This window comes from Macrotis lagotis, chromosome 4, assembly GCF_037893015.1.
Source record: "Macrotis lagotis isolate mMagLag1 chromosome 4, bilby.v1.9.chrom.fasta, whole genome shotgun sequence".
NCBI classification, from domain to species: domain Eukaryota; kingdom Metazoa; phylum Chordata; class Mammalia; order Peramelemorphia; family Peramelidae; genus Macrotis; species Macrotis lagotis.
Window position 1 is genome coordinate 150,784,226 of NC_133661.1, and position 16,642 is coordinate 150,800,867.

At 35.0% G+C, this 16,642-nt stretch overlaps 1 protein-coding gene across 1 annotated transcript in view; it reads left to right on the top strand.

Moving 5' to 3' along the window:
• Positions 1-16,642, top strand: part of RAB8B (RAB8B, member RAS oncogene family) — a 101,813-nt gene that overhangs the window by 70,799 nt on the left and 14,372 nt on the right. The window contains exons 2-6 of the mRNA XM_074234338.1: positions 2,098-2,158; positions 5,095-5,155; positions 10,733-10,810; positions 15,112-15,201; positions 16,549-16,614. Coding sequence (XP_074090439.1) covers positions 2,098-2,158; positions 5,095-5,155; positions 10,733-10,810; positions 15,112-15,201; positions 16,549-16,614 — 356 coding nt within the window. The remainder of the gene's footprint in view (positions 1-2,097; positions 2,159-5,094; positions 5,156-10,732; positions 10,811-15,111; positions 15,202-16,548; positions 16,615-16,642) is intronic.

Genomic DNA, 16,642 nt, shown 5'->3' on the forward strand with positions numbered 1-16,642 from the left:
AGGTGCTGTTATTAGACTCTTTTCTATAGATAAGAAAACTGAACCTAGTCGAGGTTATGTGACTTGCCCAGGGTGACACTCCTAGTCTATGACTGAGGCAGGTTGGAATGTAGATTTTCCTGATTCCAGGCCCAGGACTCTATCCATGGAGTCACTTAGTGGCCATTGTTGTTGGTCAGGCACTCCAATTCTTCATGACCCCACTTTAACCATACTGTACATCAGGTTTTCTTGGGAAAGATATGCCATTTCCTTCAGTGGAGGTTAGGGTTAGGGTCAGCCAGCTAATAAGTGTCTGAGGTTGCTTTTGAACATTCTTCTTGATTTCAGGCCCAGCCCTCTATCCACTGAGGCATCTAATTACCCCTAGTAGCCTCATAGGTAGCACTTAATAAATGTCCTATGGTTTTCAGAGTCCATTGATTCTTAATTTCTTTCATTTAGACTTTTTTTCTAAGTCACTTGTTTTTTATGTCATATTTTATTTTCTTTTATTTTTTCAATTAATTGACTTCTGATATTTCTTGCTGTCTAATAGAGTCAATGATTTCTATTTGATACATTCTATTTTTCTTGGAGGTTTTTTTAGAAGTTTTGCCACTTTTGGTTCTAAGCTATATATATTCTTATAGTTCTTTCCTTTTGAGTTTTTAATTTAATAGTTTTTAATCTCTTACTTAATTTTTTTATAAAATAAATTTAGTTTATTTTTATTCAGAATTCTCTGCTTCTTTCCCTCCCTCCTTCCTCCTCACCAATTGAGGAGGCAAGGAAAATCATTTATTAGACACATACACACACACACACACACACACACACACACACACACACACACACACACACAGTCATCCAAAACAAATTCCCATTAACTTTGCTGAAAAAGGAAACAAAAATACTTCAATTTGTTCTCTAAGTCTATTAGGCCTTTATCAGGAAGTAGATAGCAAGCTTCATCAAGAGTCCACCAGAATTATGATTGATTACTATATTGATCAGAGTTCCCCATACTTTCATTTTTTTCAAGTTATTAATAGAGTCTTGTGGAAGGCCAAATTCAGAAATATAACCATCTCTAGAACCAATTTAAAGAATATAATGTAGCAGTGCACAATTATCACAATACATTGTATAGAAAGATGGCAAGAATTTAGTAAATTACTACTTATATTTACTGACTAGGTAATAAGTAGATATTTGTAAGGTATTTGATTGAAATGAACTGTTTAGGTGTTCATAGCATTAGTAGCCTAAAAAGGGAGGTTAAAATGCCTGAGTCCCAAATAGCTTTCCTGTATTGTCAGACCTGCTGATTTTCTTTGGACCCAAGAGTAAATAAAGCTAGGTAGTTTAGATTCTAGCATGAAGGCTATTGTGATGGTACACAGAAATATTGATATAATATTGTTAACTATATTAACATGAATAACTTTAATTTTTTTTGGCTTTTGCAAGGCAATGGGGTTAAGTGACTTACCCAAGGTCACATAGCTAGGTAAATATTATGTATCTGAGGTCAGATTTGAACGCAGGTCCTCTTGACTACAGGACTGGTGCTTTATCCAGTGCGCCACCTAGCTGGCCCCCCCACTTTAATTTTTTAAAATAGCTTTTTGGACTTATTCATTCATTTTAATTTTTTAAAGATTATATATACAGCATCTTAGTACTAGGGGATGAAAGAAACAAAAAAGATTATCTAGTATAGAATTTAAGTGACCAGAAGAGAAAGGGAAAGTCTTAAAAGTGTTCTACTCCTTTTACCAGGAAAAAATAATTCAAGAATTTAAGCTAATATTGTCATCTGTTTGAGGAAAAGAATATTTTCCCTAATCTCCCCGAATGATAGGAACTTTATACTGTATTCTATTTATCTAGAAATACTAAAGTTTGTAATATATAATATTTCATGTGTGTTGGAATTCTCCGCAAAGTGGTTGACATTCCTTTCTTCAGCATGAGTTATATTATTCAAAGAAAACATAGCATTTTCATCCTATGTGCACATTTTCTAGTGCGTTGGAGAATACTAAATTCAATGGAAATCTTTGTTTTTTCTTGAAATTTAACCACAAATATATATATGTATTTTTTGAACAGGAATTGACTTTAAAATAAGAACAATAGAGCTTGATGGAAAGAAAATCAAACTGCAGATCTGGTAAGTCAGGCACAAGTGCACCCCCTTTAGCTTAATCAGGATTATGAACAATACCTCTTAATTTTATCAGATAGTATAGAAAACTAACGAAGTAATGTTGAGTTCAGTTAAAACAAAGGCCTTCAAATATGGAAAAAATTTACTTTACTATTTTTAAAAAATCTTTCTAGATATCTACACATTCCACCCACACAGCAAATGCTAACTAGTTGCAGCAACGAGCCTAGATAATTTTAGAATATAAATACCTTTCTTCATTTTTGAACCTAAATAGAGGTGATCATTGAAATGGGACAGGAGAAAAAGACTACATATCCCATCTTTATTCTCACAGTAAGTGAAAAGAAATGAGATACATCTTTAGGTTTATCTACATGCTTCACTATTAAGATCATTTCTCTTTTACCTTTGTATTTAGCCAGTAAATGCCTATAGCTGAGAGGCTCATTGGATAGAGTGCTGGTCTAGAGTCAGGAAGACCTTTAAATCCAGCCTTAGACACTTATTGTGTGACCTTGGGCAAGTCACTTAACCTCTGTCTGCTTTAATCCACTGGAGAAGGAAATGGCAAACAACTCCAGTATCTTTGCTAATGGACAGTATTGGCATGATATGATCCATAGGGTCATGAAGAATTGGATACAACTGAAAAACCACCATAAGTATCTGAGGAATTTATCAACACTTGGTTGATGAAGGGCTCAGAATTGAATAGAGAAAGGAGGACAGTCTTGAATGAATCTGGGAAAATTACAGAATCTGCTTTTAATGACCCCAAGCTTCTCCTTGGAATGTAAATATTCTATTAGTGACTCAATGAGTCTATATGACTTTGAAACACAGAATAATACTTTCTTCAAAGAATTAAAGTTGCAGCTAAAAAGGGCAATAGAAAGATGCATGGTGGGCCTGTATAGGGTCAGCAATGAAAAATTTTTACAAAAGTAGACTGAGTAAAAGATACTGGTAAAATTATCTATAGTCAGAAAGGGAAGTGGACCAGTAGTGTAACCAAAAAAGAGTCAAAGATGGAGAGTCTGAGTGCTATATTAGTACCTATGAAATGTAAATAAGTCTACAAAAAGAATTCTATTATTATAGATAGACCTTACATATAAGATTTGTGGAAGAATGTGGATAAGAATCTTGAAGGATGAGAAAGCATGGATGTGTTTCAGTCTACACTGTTGCACTGATAGCCATGAATTTATCCAAACAGTTAATTAAGATGGTTCTTATAAACTGACAAATTAAATGGTTTCTCTTGAAGGCAAAAACCAATTGTCCCTGTCTTCATAGAATCATAAATATCTCAGTGGAAAGAGATTTTAGCAATTGCTAGTTTAATTTGCATGTAAAGAAAATTAATTTCAGAGAGAGTATATTGCTCAAGGTCACCAAACTAGTTAGTGACAGAGTCAGGTTTCCTGTCTCCTGTCTCCTGTCTCCTGTCTCCTAGGCCAAGACTTTTTCCATCAGACTATGCTGAGTTCACTGGAACACAGCATTTACAACATAGGTTTTTCTTTTAATAATTTAGTATGCAAAAAAAAAGTTTCCAAATAATTTAGTATCTAGTGTTACTGGTATATACATACTCTATTTGGTATTCAAACATTTAATTCTTGATTTTAACATAATGCATTCTCTTTCCATTATGTTCTAGCCTAATGCTATTTCCTGAGTGTTTTGGAAGAGAAAGAATTCCTGATCCCATTTTCTTATAATTTTGTGTGTAGGAACAAGGAAACAAGGATGCATAAGAACTTGTTGATGAGTAGATAATTTTAGGTTAAAGAGAGAATTGGATTATATTTTCAAGGTTGATTTCAGCTGATATCCTTAGAGTAAGCAAGATGTTTGTAATTCTATTCATTATCACCTCCACTAGCAACTAGTTCTACATTTAAACCTCCAGCCTCTCACTTCTCATGGCCAATAAATCTGATCAGGCTGTTCTAAAATGTTTATGCTCTCTTCCTCCCACTGATTTTCATTTCTTTGCCCTTCCCCTCATATCTATTTGTTTTTCCATATATCCACAAACAGATGTTTTCATAGATTTATCCAATTTACCCTGAGGTGCGTAGACCTTTTTAGTTAAGTTTGCATTAGTTTTTTTGTTTTGTTTTGTTGTGTGCGTTTGTGGTTTTTTTTTGTTTGCTTGTTTTTTGCACTTGTATCAAGTGCAAGTGCATTTTAAAACTACTTAGTTACTCTCAATTAATTATTTCCAGATACAAGTAGCTAATTTTGGGACACCGATTTTCCCAATTGTCAAGAAAATCTAATTTTTCACTAGAGGTTTCTTGAAAAATTTGGAGTCTGTTCATTAGACACAGCCAAGTGTTTATGCTGTACTACTTACCTAAAAAAAGTGATCACTCTAGTTTAAATAGCTTGGAGTTTTTGTTTGGAAGTCGTGAGAAGGATTACCAAAGGATATATGTTAGACTCTGATATCTGTTTATTGATGAGTGCTGTTGTCTATAAAATTATTCCACAAAATCAATTTAGTATGCTTTACTGAGTAGTTTCTGTATTATTCCAGTTCACTTGATTATTTTGTGGAGAAATCTATATTAAAAGGAAATTTCGCTTTTTAAAAATGATTTTAATAGTCCCACTTGGAGTCAGAATTTGAGACTATTATATCCTCCTACAAGTTTGGAAGGGCATTATATTCTAGTTTCCACTAGAGTCACCAATTTTTCTCTTGCTCTGTGGATTCCTGAGATACAAGATTTTTACAGATGTCTTTGTGATCTCCTATCAGGTTTTGTAACTGCTACCACCTCCAAATTTCAGGGGTTCTTTTTCTTCTTTCTTAAGAAAATAATGCACTTATTACCCTGAAATATGCTGCTTATAGTTTATAATTTTTCTTCAATAATGATGGCTTTTAATATTATTATTTTCTTTGTTTTGAATTTTAGGGACACAGCTGGTCAGGAAAGATTCCGAACAATCACAACAGCATATTACAGAGGAGCCATGGTGGGTATATATTAAGGTTTTCTAACTATTCAAATGAAAATAAAACATTAGTTACTCCTTTTCAAGGTTATAGGATTGAAAGTTAGATTCGAAATTATAGTGGTCATAGTTAAAGAGTTTTCTTGATAAAGAAAACTAAAACTAAAAATGCCCTTTTTAATGCCATGTTCTTTGCTATTGTTACCTTTTAGTGATAATCATAAGGTTACAAATTTTGAGATTGTATCATACTTATGACTGACTTTATAGTTGTTCACTGTTATCACATTTTTCTTGTACCTCCCTATAGTAACAAACTTTTATCACTTTCATCTCTTATCTTTCTCACTCTCCACCCTAGCATCATCCCTTTTCTGTGGCTAACCTCTGCTAGGTTTCTTTGGTAATCTTTTAAGTGGTGAAGGAATAAATGACTAGAGACTTGGAATTTAATGGAGATAAATATTGTCCCCATAAATCTTGCCCACCAGATCCTTATTTGTTACTTCTTGACCTAGACCCTCTTTGATCCCTTATCTTTTGGTCATTGTTTTCCCTGGTAGCTTGGGAGAAAGGCTGACCTGAAGTATAAGGTCAGTTTTAGTCACCATGGCTAACCTCTGGCTCTCAGTTATCTCTTATCTCTTTCAGTTCAGGAAAACTCACATTCAAACCTTATGATACAATTTTAATATGTTCAAAGGTATCTTGGGCTTCAGTACCAACTAGATCTGGAAGGTTTTAAGGTACCGTCCCATAAATCAAAAGTTAAAGTTTAAAAGACTTGCTAATAAGGCAAAAAGGAAAACTTTCTAATTGTCATCACAACTCTTCAGCCTTAGACAAATTGCTTAAACTTCTATTCCTTTAACTCATTTTTTGTTGAATTGAGATCTTAATGTGTAGAATAAAGATAGTTTAGATTTTTGAGCTGGGTTCTAATATCCCCATTGTCTTCAGCTTGAAATATATAATTAAAATGAAGAATATAATGTTTTTGCTGGTTTGTCAACCTTTGAATTAAAAATCCTTTTCATTATGGTACTAAGTACTTTAGAAATACTGAAAATGGGGATTACAGCTTTAATTCAAAGAACGCTTATTAAGCATCTATCAAGGACAGGTGAGGTGATATGGTAGACACTTTGGGATACAAAGAAAAATGAGAAATATAGCATCTGCCGTCAAGTAGCCCACATTCTGGACTGTATACTTCTAATAGATTTGTCTAGTAAATTTACTGTATGATTTATCTTGATTATTCCTGAAATTTTGTCCAGTTTACTTTAGAAGAAATCTTTTAAAAGTAGCAGCTGTTTTCACTCTTACTTCAGAAAGAATTTCTCTTTTTTCCTTTTTTTTTTTTGTGTCCCAACACATGGTAGGCTATTTTATTCCTTCTCCTCCCCATTGTACCATCTTAGCCTCTAGAGAGGGGAGGGGATTAGGTTGATAGTTTTTTTTATTTAATATTTTTTTCTCATTTTGTACAAATGTTTTTTATACATTAATAAAATATTCTTGTTTAAGAGTAAACGAAATCCCCCTCCCCCATAAATATAGACTCGCTTGAGTGGTAAAGTAAAGAGGAGAGAAAAAAATTAAAATCGAAAAAATAATAGTAATAATTGTAGGTATGGCCAGGTGGCGCAATGGACGGAGCACCAGAGCCCACATCCAGCCCTGTAAACCCAACAATCACCCAGCTGTGTGACATGCAAGCCACCCGATCCCCACTGCCCTGCAAAAACCAAAAAAAAAAAGAAAAAAAAGACCCAAAATAAAATAAAATAGTAATAATAGTAGGGGTGGCTGGGTGGTGGACAGAGCATTGGCCCTTGAGCCAAGAGCACCCGGGTCCAAATCTGGCCTCAGACACCAACGATCACCCTGCTATGCGGCCCCAGGCAGGCCACCCAGCCCCATTTGCCCTGCACCCCCCCAAAATAATAATAATAATAATAATAATAATAATAATAATAATAAATGTGCTTGAGTCTTTGTTCCAACACCAACAACCCTGTCACAGGTGGATCACATTCTTTATGATAAATCCATCACAGAAGTTACTTCCATATTTTTCCACCATTGCCATTGCTGATCGCAACTCCCTCCTTTCGTATTTCTCCACTACCATGTACTATATTTTCTTTCTCCTTTCACTCTGACTCTGCTGTAGGGTAGCCGAGTGACACAGAAGACAGATCCCCGGCTCTGGGGCCAAGAGGCCCCAAGCCCCTATACCACCCCTTAGGCCCAGCATCCACCTGGCCCTATGGTCCCGTACAGGCCATCCAATCCCAGCCCCTTGCAAGAAGTAAAAAAGAAAATGTGTTATATCTGACCACTCTCCCCCCATGGTCCATCCTTTCCTCCATCACTCACATCCCCCCCTTCCCCCTGACCCCCCCTTCTTACTCTAGATGCCTATATCTCATTGAGTATATATGCTGTTTCCTCTCCTAACCACATCAGATGAGAGTGAAGATTCCCTCATTCCCCCCTTGGCCTTCCCCCCTTCCATATCATTGCAATAGCTCATTGTAATAAAGAAAAATCTTATTATAAGAAATATCTTGGCCTATTCCCCCTCTCCTTTTTCTTTCTCCCATTAATTTCCCTTTTTTCTATTGACTCCATTTTTATACTATATTTTATCTTCAAATTCAGCTTTCTCCTGTGCTTCAACTATAAAAGCTCCCTCTACCTGCTCTATTAACTGAGAAGGTTCATATGAGTATTATCAGTGTCATTTTTCTATGCAGGAATACATGCAGTTCATCAACATTAAGTCCCTCATATTTTCCCCCTCTCCTCCAATCTCCATGCTTCACCTGAGTCCTGTATCTGAAGGTCAAACCTTCTGTTCAGCTCTGGCCATTCCAAAAGGAACCTTTGAAATTCCCCTGGTTCATTGAAAGTCCATCATTTCCCTGGAAGAGGACATTCAGCCTTGCTGGGTAGTTCATTCTTGGCTGCATTCTAAGCTCTTTTGCCTTCCGGTATATTATATTCCAAGCCCTACAATCTTCCATTGTAGTTGCTGCTAAGTCCTGTGTGATCCTGACTGCAGCTCCATGATATTTGAGTTGTGTCCTTTTGGTTGCTTGTAATATTTTCTCTTTGACTTGGGAGTTCTGGAACTTGGCTATAATATTCCTAGGGGTTGGTTTTTTGGGATCTCTTTCTCGGGGGGATCCGTGGATTCTCTCCATTTCTATTTTGCCCTCTGCTTCTAGAATATCAGGGCAGTTTTCCTGTACTAATTCTTTGAAAATGATGTCAAGGCTCTTTTCCTGGTCATGACTTTCAGGTATTCCAATAATTTTAAAATTATCTTTCCTAAATCTGTTTTCCCTATCAGTTGTTTTTTCAATGAAATGTTTCACATTTTCTTCTAATTTTTCATTTTTTTGGTTTTGAAGTAATGAGTCCTAATTTCTTGTAAATTCAGCAATCTCCCTGAGTTCTATTCTTTGTCTGAAGGATTTGTTCTCCTTAGAGAGTTTTCTTATCTCTTTTTCCATCTGGCCAATTTTGCTTTTTAAAGTATTCTTCTCCTCAGTAACTTTTTGAACTGTTTTATCCATTTGACCTAAGCTGGTTTTTAGCATGCTATTTTCTTCAGCATATTTTTGGATTTCCTTGACTAGGCTGCTGACTTCATTTTCATGTTTTTCCTGCATCTCTCTCCTTTCTTGTCCCAGTTTTTCTTCTAACTCCCTCATTTGATTTTCAAAGTCTTTTTTGAGCTCTGTCATAGCTTGAGCCCAATTTCTGGTTTTTTTGGAGTGTTTAGATGCAGGAGCTTGTGCTTCCTCATCTTCAGACTGAGTATTTTGATCCTTCTTGGGCTCACAGGCAAAATATTTCTCAATGGTGTTCCTCTTATTTCTCTGCTTGCTCATTTTCCCAGCCTGAGCCTGGTTTTGGGGTGCTTCCTGAGCTTTTGGGGCACTCCCACAAGGGTCTCTGTGTGAGGCTCTGTCCTCCCTCCTGGTCTATGAATGACCATATGTGCCCCCCTCTGCCAAGGGGCTGAGGTGGGGGGTAACCCTGCTATTCTATGGGGGGGCCTAGACTGCGATCAGGATCTGAATGTGGTCAGAGCCCCAGAGTCCTGTTCTGGGGGCAGAGCTCTGCAGTCTCTCTCTCTCTTCACTCCCCTCCCTAGGTTCAATGGGCTCATGCCCTGGGGGCAGGTTCCACCTGCTTCTGTTCCTGGATCTGGGCTGCCAAAAGACCATGCTGCTTGCTGTGTGCCCTGAGAGCTGGCCTCCATGTGCTCACTCTAGCAGAGATCCCCTGCTGTTCCCCCAATTTGTGCCTGGTGCTCCTCAGGCCGTAGCTCAGGAAACTCCCCTGCTGCTGTGAGCTGGGCTCCCAGCTCCCTGGGGCTGCCTCCAGGAGGCTGAAGTTCCTTTGTTCTGGCAGGCCACCCCTCTGGTGGGCCGCCCCTCGGACCCCGGGGAGCAGAGCCTTTCTGCTCTTTTCCAGGTTACCTTGAGTAGGAGAACTGCCTCACTGGGTCCCTCTGTGGGTTCTGTCTCTCGAAAATTTAGTTAGAGTTCTTAGCTTATAAGTTTTATATGACAGCGCACCTAAGACATGATCCGTTCTTGTCGCCATCTTGGTTCTGCCCCCCTCAGAAAGAATTTCTAAAGAAGCATAAATTCTGTGATGACAATCTACTACAAATATTATTGCTGCTTTTAATGATAAATACTCCTTCAGTTCTAGTTCAGCCATTCTGGAAAGCAGTTTGGAACTGTGTCCCCAAAGCTATTAAACTTTGCATATCTCTTTTCTCAGTCATGTCACTACTAGGTCCATATGCTAAAGAAATTAAAGAAAGAAAAGGATTCATATAAAAATATGACAGGTTTTTTATGATGGCAAAGAATTGACAACTGAAGGGATTATTTGGGCAAATGGCTGAACAGGTTATTTATATGAATGTGATATAATACTTTTGTGCTATAAGAAATTATTAAAGGGATGGTTTCAGAGAAACTTGGAAAAACTTATGAACTGATGCAAAAATGAAGTGAGCAGAAACAATAGAACAGTTTATACACTAACCATAATATTGTAAAGACAAACAATTTACAAAGATTTTGTAATTGTAATAAACATAATGAACAGTGACAATTCCAGAGGATTAATGAGAAAGCATACTACTCATTTCCAAATAGAGAGGTGATGAATTTAGAATTTACAATGGTGTTTAAGGGTTTGTCAGTTTTTGATATGGCCATCATAGGAATTTATTTGACTTGACCATACATGTTTGTTATAGATTTTCTTTTTCTTGGTTACTCAATGGGGGAAAGGGGTGGGGGGAGCAAGAATTAGGACCTGAAAATAAAATAAAATTGAATTTAAAAAATACTGTTTTTTAGTGCTACTTAATTCTGAATTGTGTCATAGAAGATAAATTGGAATGGTTATTTCTACTTAAAACTAATGTATCTCCTTATCTTTAACTAATGCTTAATTATGATCAGAGTTTAATAGCACCTTTGTAAGGTGCTTTTAGGAAAGATAAGTAATAATGATATATGATATAACAATAATCAAATGTTTTTTCTCTCTTAGGGAATTATGCTGGTATATGACATCACTAATGAAAAATCTTTTGAAAATATTAAAAACTGGATAAGAAACATTGAAGAGGTATTTGAGGGAAATTTTTTGTTTAGTGGGAAAATAGGGAAGGGACAAAGTAAAATTAACTTTTCCTCATGGACTAATAAATAAGGCTTCCATTTTTCTGTCTAGGAATTAGATCAGTCTGATGAGATGTAAGAAGTTTGATTTGGTAGGATACAGATACTACTTCAGTAATTCTATAACATTATAGAAGATTTTAATTTCTAGTAAATCAATCTGACTTTTTTCATTAGCAGTTAACTTAAGCTTGACTGAAACTGAATTCTTAAAAGTGGTACTGAATAATGGAGAACTGGTTTGATTTGGAGCCCCAAACAAAATTGGTCAGTATGGTAGAGTGGGAAAACTGGATTGAGAATGATGATTTGAGTTGAGTCTTGGCTTAACTGTTTACTGGCTGTGTAATCCTGTGAAAGTTAGTTTACTTCTCTGAATTTCGGTGTCCACATATGTAAAATGGAAAGGTTTAAGTTCTGTAGTGTTTACCTTACTGGGCTATTGGAAAGGAGCTACTACCTAGGGTGGCTTAGAAATTTTCATGCAGTGCTGAGCTGTTAATGCTTTCATTATTAAATATTAACATTTTAATTATTAAAGCTTTAATAGTGTTCAATTTTGCATCAAGATTTCTGGTACACTCTGTATAAATGCATTCTTCTGAAAAAAAAGTTGAAATGAAATGATTTCACTAAATTTTAGTTAAAAGAAACCTTAATGTTCTTGTCCAAAGAGTAGCAGGTCCAGTGAACTTCAACTCTTTCAAAACTCCCCACCCCCCCCAGTGCCTTCCATACAGATCTAGTACATGTGGTAGGCTCAATTCTGATTGGGAAATTCAAGAAAAAAATCAGTGAGCCATTTTTCCAGCACAACTCTGCAAAAGAAGAAAACTAGAGGGATTCGTCTGGGAATACTCTATAGGAAGCATTCCAACCAGGAAAAAGCTGTGGATCAGGGCCAGAAATCCCAGATCCAACATAAAGGGCCCTAAACTTATGTAGGTGTGGTACAATCAAAAGTTCTGTTGCTTTAAAAAAAAGGTTCTGTTGCTGACCACCCAGTTGGGGGTTGGAGATCCAAGAAAGACTGAGGAGGGAACTGACTCCTGTGGTTACATTCCAGGGTAAGGTCCTTAAGCTATACACCAAGCAAAGTTCAAATTCAGAAGCAAAAAGAAGCTATGTGCCTTGGACCCCACCTTCTAGCACAGTCTGAAACCTACAAAGGAATAACCAGGGACCAAACAAAGGGAATTCACTTTTTAATAGCAATGCTTTCCAAGTGACTGAGATGGCTCTAACAGTCATCTGCTAAAAGTTCAAGGGAGGCAAACCTACATACTTGCTGATCAGGCTCAAATACAATTTGCTAACTTACAGAGCTCTGATAAAGGTGAGCTAATAGCAATCACACTTTGCCCAAGGATCAGACTACTTTGGGGCATCAAAAACTTTCAGGTATCCCACCTAAACTATCCCCAAGATCTAGAGTAACACAATATTCAGTTCTCTAAGAAACTAACATCAGGACCAGAGGCACAACCTTTTTTTTTTTTTTTACTTTTTGCAGGTGATGGGGTTAAGTGACTTGTCCAGAGTCACACAGCTAGGTAATTATTAAATGTCTGAGGTTGGATTTGAACTCAGGTCTTCCTGACTTCAGGGTCCATATTCTATATGCCACGCCATCTAGCTGCCCCCTAGGAACAACCTCTTGAAGTACACAGAGTCTAGCTACATAGAGTTCAAAGTCAGGAAGTAGGCTGGAAGAATGAGAAAGCAAAAAATCCCACCATAAAAGTTTCTTATAGTGACAGATACCTAAGACACAAACTCAAAAGGAGAGAATGATTCCAAAATATCTACAAGTAAAACCTCAAAGAAAAAATACATCTTGAGCACAAGATAGAGATTTCCTAGAAGAGATAAAACAAGAGAACTAAACCTGTTTTTATAAATGAAATGAGAATATTAGAGGAAAATATCTGAAAAGAAAGGAGAGCTATGGAAGAAAGAATTAAATTTGCATCTTGGTGCAAATGGTACAAAACTTTGCCTAAGCAGAAAATTCCCTGAAAATTAGAACAGACCATCAGAAGCCAATGACTTCATGAGACAAGAAAAACATTACTTTAAAACAAAGTCAAAAGAATGAAAATATAGAGGGGAAAGTAAGGTATTTTACAGCAAAAACAAATGTTTCAAAAAATTATAAGGAAAAACTTCCTAGATTTCTTAGAATCAGAGAAAAAAGTAAAAATAAAGAAAATCAATCTATCAAATATGAAAGGTTCAAGTGAAAACTTCCAGAAACATGGTCAGCAACTTTAGTAATCGCCACCATGAAGGATCTTGGCATATGACATCCCAGAATGTGAAACTTAATAACAAAGAACAACCTACCCAGCAAAACTGAGTATAATATTACCAGGGTTGGGGGTTGGGGGTTAGGAAGGGGAATAGATCTTTTGATAAATTAGAGGTCTTAAAATATTCTTGATGAAATTTTGAAGTGCAAACACAGGGGTCAAGAGAAAAAAATTATCACAATTTCAAAGAACCAATTTAGAATAAATTCTTATAATACTGGAAAAGGATACATATGACCCCTCTGAACCCTATCATTATCAGTAGGTCATAGAAAGAACCTAATTAGACATAAGGCTTATGACTGGTTCTGTTATATAAGGAAAGAAGAATACATATTGAGTAAAGGGAGAGGGATAGGGTTTTCTCATGTAATCTGGGGTGCCCAAATGGGAAAATGACCAACATATGAACCTCACTCTTCTCAACTGATCAAAGATTAGAGCAACATACCATCAATTGGGAAATGGTTGAACAAGTTATTGTATATAAATGTGATTGAATACTATTGTGTTGTAAGAAATAATGAAGGAGATGGTTTCAGAGAAACCAGAAATACTTGCATGAACTGATAAAGAGTGAAATGAACAAAATCTATAATATATATATATATGTATGTATGTATGTATATATCTTTAGAGAGAGAGAATATATATATGATATATATGAGAACAATATATATAGATATGCTCTATCTATCTATATATCTATATATAATGAGAACAATCTATATAATAATGACAATATGGTAAAGACTACCAACTTTGAAAGACTTAGGAACTCTGGTCAGTGTAATGACCAACCATGACTCCAAAGTACTAATGATAAAACATGCCATTCATTTCTTGATCCAGAAGTGAAGAATTCATAGTGCAGTATGAGGCAGTTTTTTTTGGACATGGTCAGTGTGGAAATTTGTTGGGGTGTTTTTAGGTTTTTGCAAGGCAAACAGGGTTAAGTGGCTTGCCCAAGGCCACACAGCTAGGTAATTATTAAGTGTCTGAGAGGGGATTTGAACCCAGGTACTCCTGACTCCAAGGCCGGTACTTTATCCACTATGCCACCTAGCCGCCCCTAATTTGTTTTTCTTGACTGTATATTTGTACCAATAATTTTATTTTTCAATTTGGAGTGGAGTATCAGAGGGAAGGAGGGGAGATTTTTGCTGATTAAAAAAAATTAATTTTTAAAAAAGGATGGGGGAAAAAAAGATCTAATCCAATCTCTTCATTTTATAGATGATGACACAGTTAGGACCCTAAGTGATTGTCATTAGTTATTATAAAGCTAATTAATAGCAATATAATATACTATAATATAAATATATTAACTGACTCTCAATACAGTTCTTCCCACAAGCTCATGTAATTATTTTATTATACTTTTGCTCTTATGACATATTTTTCCCCTTCTTGGAAACTCTTAGATTTGAAAGTATAAGTACTATAGTTTAATTCAGACTTCATTATACATTTTTAATTTGACAGTTTTTTCTCTTTGATTTTTATCAAAAGAAACTATCAATATGAAATGATTTTTAGACATATCGATACCAACTTCCAAAGAACTTAATCTTATAGTAGTTTTGTATCCAAGATATCTTTCACTTGATTTCTTTCCAGATTGTATTATTGGTATTAATAATTCAAAAAGTGAATCTTTTGTGAATAAGTTTCATTTCAATGTGTTCATACTTTTAGCAGATCCCAGAGTGAACTAAGCAAATTTTTACTCAGACTCCTTGAAATTTTATGTTATGGCTTTCTCTGTCTTCTTTTCTTTCTACTTTTTAAGCATAAGACTTTTTATCAAATGAATTATTTCATTTTATTTATTATAAAATGTGTATAAACTTTCTGACAAAATTTAGAATTTATCTGTTGAACAACTGTTACTTTCTTCAAGATCTTTTTATAAGATTTTCTTTTATCTCTATAGCATGCCTCTTCAGATGTTGAAAGAATGATACTGGGCAACAAAAGTGATATGAATGACAAACGACAAGTATCAAAAGAAAGAGGAGAAAAGGTAAATTTTTACTGAATATCAGATTAGTTGAAATTTATCCAAGATAAGCAAACATCATCTTGACTATGTATTTCTTTTATAGTTCTTTAAAGGTAGTTATTCACCTAAGAAATAATCCATATAAGAAAGGTATAAATTAGTTTTTATTCAGCAAATGAGAAGTCATTCCTGAGAAATATATTACATGTTGTATATGAAAAGAAAGGTTTTTAAAACTCCCTTACATATTATTATTATTATTACGATCTTATCTCTAAGTTTGTTATATAAACATATTCAGAAATTTTGGGGTGAGGTGAGGGATTAGAGTATCAGTGAAGTTTTAATAGATAATTCTCTATTCATAATTTTTATAAGAATTTGTTACTGCACAGTAGTCACTTATCACTGTGCACAGTCAGCCTTTTAGTTTTTCAAGCCATGGATTAAACTTTTCAGGTTTATTAAAATTTTCATAATTTCATATTTACTTAATTCAGGTACTTGGGATTCACTTTTAAAGATTAGCATTTTTGTGCATATCTTTTAAATTGGTTTCAGATGTTAGTAGTGTAGATTATTTTAACTCTTATAATTTAGCTTTATACTTGACTTAAATGACATGTACAAGATATAATTCATGTGTTTCAAATAGGATTGCAGATATTTTTCCTTTCACAACATTTACCTTAGTGATGTTATTTAGGAGTAAGTGGAAAAATTAAATAAACATTTTGTTAATCAAGAAAGGATAAAGCCTTGCATGTTTGACACTTAAATTTGCTTCTGTACTGAAGGATTCTGTCACACCAATGATTCTATTAAAATGGCTATTGAAAAATTGTACAAAAAAGGTTAATTTACACCCTTAGATAAATGGGCTAATTTATGTGTATCTCAAATTAATGAGAAGAGTTCTGTTTTTATAGCTAAAAGAAAAAAAGTGTATCCTTTTCTTGTTGCTCTGTAAACAGAAGCTATCATAGATATTCTAAAAATAAAAGTTGCAACTTTATTATCTACTTTTTTATACCTAAGTCAGATTATTATTGTATATTATTTGTGATTTATGATTACAATATAGTCTGAATAAGAAGTCAACAAATCTCAAACCTTCTAAGATAGCTTGCTTCTTGCCCTTGAAATATAAATAAGATATTCTTTTTCTGATCCACTGTGAGAAAGGATCAAGGAGAAAACAGGAGAGCACCATAGCAGCTTGTAGTCTATCCATGAAAAAAAAAATATATATATATATATATATTTATATATATGTAAATATACATGTGTGTATGTGTGTACATATACTTCTTTTGAGCATATGAATAACTTTATATGTAATAGAAATATTTTTCATTTGTCTTACAGTTAGCGATTGATTATGGAATTAAATTCCTTGAAACAAGCGCAAAATCCAGTATAAATGTAGAAGAGGTAAGAGATTCTTGGCAATTAGTTTTTC